We start from the raw sequence: 2,919 nt of genomic DNA, 5'->3' as shown, positions 1-2,919 counted from the left end.
GGGCGCATGTGGGGGTCCATGTTTCAACCTACCACACCGGCCCTGGAATGAGACAACCTAATCCTAGCACAGAAAACGTACTCCGAAATAGTTGTAAAATGAATGGAAAATTCTTTTTTTGGAGACGAACTCTTTTAGCTCTCTCTCTCTCTCAAAATAATAATAATAATAATAATAATAATAATAATAATAATAGTAATCAAATAAAGATTTAAAGAAATGGGACACCTGGATGGCTTAGTTGGTTGAACATCTGACTCTTGATTTCAGCTCAGGTCATGATCTTAGGGTCGTGAGATTGAGCCCCATGTGGGGGCTCCACGCTGAGTGTGGACACTGCTTAGGATTCTATCTCTCTCTCCCCCTGCCCCACTCCCCCACTTGCACTCTCTCTCTCTCTCTAAAAAATAAAAAAATAAATAATAATAATAATAATTTTTAAAAAGAACTCTTAGCTCATCTATACTGAATTATTTCTTTAACTGTGAGTGGGTATTTCCCAAACCAGCCCTCCTTCCTCCCACGCTGCCTAGCCTACAGCTCAGTGATGTCCTTGAGCAACTACGTCATCTTTCCCTGGAGACAGAAGCCCTCGGGCTCCAGCTTGCTCCGCCTCCTTTTATTCATTCACTCAGCAAATACGGAGTCCAGGTGCCATGGGGCTTGCAGTTTTGCAGGAAGTGAAGGAAGCACATGTCATGGATAAGAAAACAAGAATTGAAATATTAAGACCCGATCGGCAAGCATGTATCAAATAGCCACTGGAGTTAAGATCGATACATTATTGAGTACAATCCTCAAGTCTGAGAATTTTCCCTTGAGGTGGGAGATGAACCAGCAAAGTGAAGGAGCTGAACGACGTACTAATAATCGATAGAGCACTATTGAGCATCTTGAGAAGGCTGTCATCTGGAGTTGGGGGGAAGTTAGGTGTTTGGTCCTTCTGTCTCTCAACATCTTGTTCTTCCTGTTATTTTTCAGGTAGGCAGGTGGACAGAGACAATGGGAAATTTGAGTGGAGGCCACATAGCAGAGTTTGTTTTGGTGGGCTTCCCTACCTCTCCACCCCTCCAGTTACTCCTCTTCGTCCTCTTCCTTGCAATTTACCTGTTGACACTGCTGGAGAACACACTCATCGTTTCCACAATCTGGCTCGCTCCAACCCTTCACCGCCCGATGTACTTCTTCCTTGCCCATCTCTCCTTCTTGGAGCTGTGGTACATCAATGTTACAGTTCCCCGTCTTTTGGGAGCATTTCTTACCCAGGACCGTAGAGTCTCCTATGTAGGCTGCATGACCCAGCTCTACTTCTTCATTGCCCTGGCCTGCACCGAATGTGTCCTGCTCGCGGTCATGGCCTATGACCGCTACCTGGCCATCTGTGAGCCCCTCCGTTATCCTAGTCTCATGCCCTCCAGCCTGGCCATTCGTCTTGCTGCTTCGTCTTGGGGCAGTGGTTTCTCCAGCTCCATGATGAAGCTTCTTTTCATTTCCCGACTGTCCTACTGTGGACCCAACATCATCAACCACTTTTTCTGTGATATCTCTCCCCTACTCAACCTCACCTGCTCTGACAAGGAGCAAGCAGAACTAGTAGACTTCCTTTTGGCCCTCGTGATGATTCTGCTGCCTCTATTGGCTGTGGTTTCATCATATGCTGCCATCATTGCCGCCATTGTGAGAATTCCTACTGCCCAGGGACGTCGCAAAGCCTTCTCCACCTGTGCCTCTCACCTGGCAGTGGTTGTCATCTACTATTCCTCTACCCTCTTCACCTATGCGCGGCCCCGGGCCATGTACACCTTCAACCACAACAAGATCATCTCTGTGCTCTATACGGTCATCGTACCATTCCTCAATCCAGCCATCTACTGCCTGAGGAACAAGGAGGTGAAGGATGCTCTCAGAAAGTTGGTCCTGGGCAGATGCCGCTATTCTAGGGATGTCCCAGATTGATGTACAACAGAACCTAGAAGTCAGGAAGGAACAGGGTCTTAATGGTGCCACCTCAAGGAATCATAAAATAGGATCAAAGGGAACATAAGTATCGATTAATACGCAATTTTGTTAAATAGCATCCGGGAATCTCCTGATACAAATGAAAGCTTATGAATCCTTGATCTTGCACAGGGTTTCCAAACTGAGGTTGCATTGGCTGCATACGATGCTCCCGGGGGTTTGTTAAGATGCAAATTCCCAGAAAAAAAAAAAAATCTGTCGAGGGTCTGATAGAGTAGGTCTAGGTTGCAGCTATGCTGTGCACAATTTCCAACTTCCTAGCAACTCTTGTTTCGTAGCCAGTTTGAAATTCCCTACTTTAGGTCAACACATTTATTTTATAAATGAGAAAATATAAGAAAGCGGACTTACTCGTGGATATGTCAAAGTGATAGAGGCTTTACTGCAGCAGTTTCAAAGATCTAAATTCTCAAATCCCACTTCCATGAGAAATCACAAAAGTAGTTACTATACCCCAAGAACGGATGCTCATGCCACCTACTCAACACTCCGCGCCTCTACACGTCTTATACCCGCGGCACGTCAAGGAGGAGGGAAACGTAATGCTGATCTTCAGCCGTGTGGGCGCCACCGTGGACATGGCTAAATATTCATCCGCACCCCTTCTTTGACGCTCAGTGGGATTGACCTACTGAGTGCTGATTCCGTAGTAGGTGAAATGCGGTAGCAAACTCGTGTATAGGTTGGTCTCACAATCTTCTCCAGCACAATGGGCAGCTTCTGCTTTAATTAGTTGGTACCCGGGTTATACCAGTTGCTAACTATTTTAAGTTTTGCTCCTGGGACAAATGAGCACCAGAACAGAAAATATCTTAATAAGAGATAGAATGACGGAATGAGAGGTGGGATGCAGGTAGCTATCTCTGGAGTGAGTGAGATGCCTCAGATTCAAACCCTGAA

The 2,919-nt window shown here is 45.9% G+C and overlaps 1 protein-coding gene across 1 annotated transcript; it reads left to right on the top strand.

The window, feature by feature from the left end:
• The first annotated feature begins 1,002 nt into the window (after positions 1-1,002).
• Positions 1,003-1,956, top strand: OR6P1 (olfactory receptor family 6 subfamily P member 1). Its single transcript, XM_045784654.2, has one exon. It carries the CDS (start codon positions 1,003-1,005, stop codon positions 1,954-1,956), a length of 954 nt encoding a protein of 317 aa, XP_045640610.2.
• Positions 1,957-2,919: the final 963 nt, after the last annotated feature.

This window comes from Ursus americanus, chromosome 2, assembly GCF_024610735.1.
Source record: "Ursus americanus isolate L20-20 chromosome 2, mUrsAme1.1.p, whole genome shotgun sequence".
In the NCBI taxonomy this organism is placed as follows: domain Eukaryota; kingdom Metazoa; phylum Chordata; class Mammalia; order Carnivora; family Ursidae; genus Ursus; species Ursus americanus.
The sequence above is the reverse complement of the archived record's forward strand: the minus strand, read 5'-3'. Positions and strand labels throughout refer to the sequence as shown.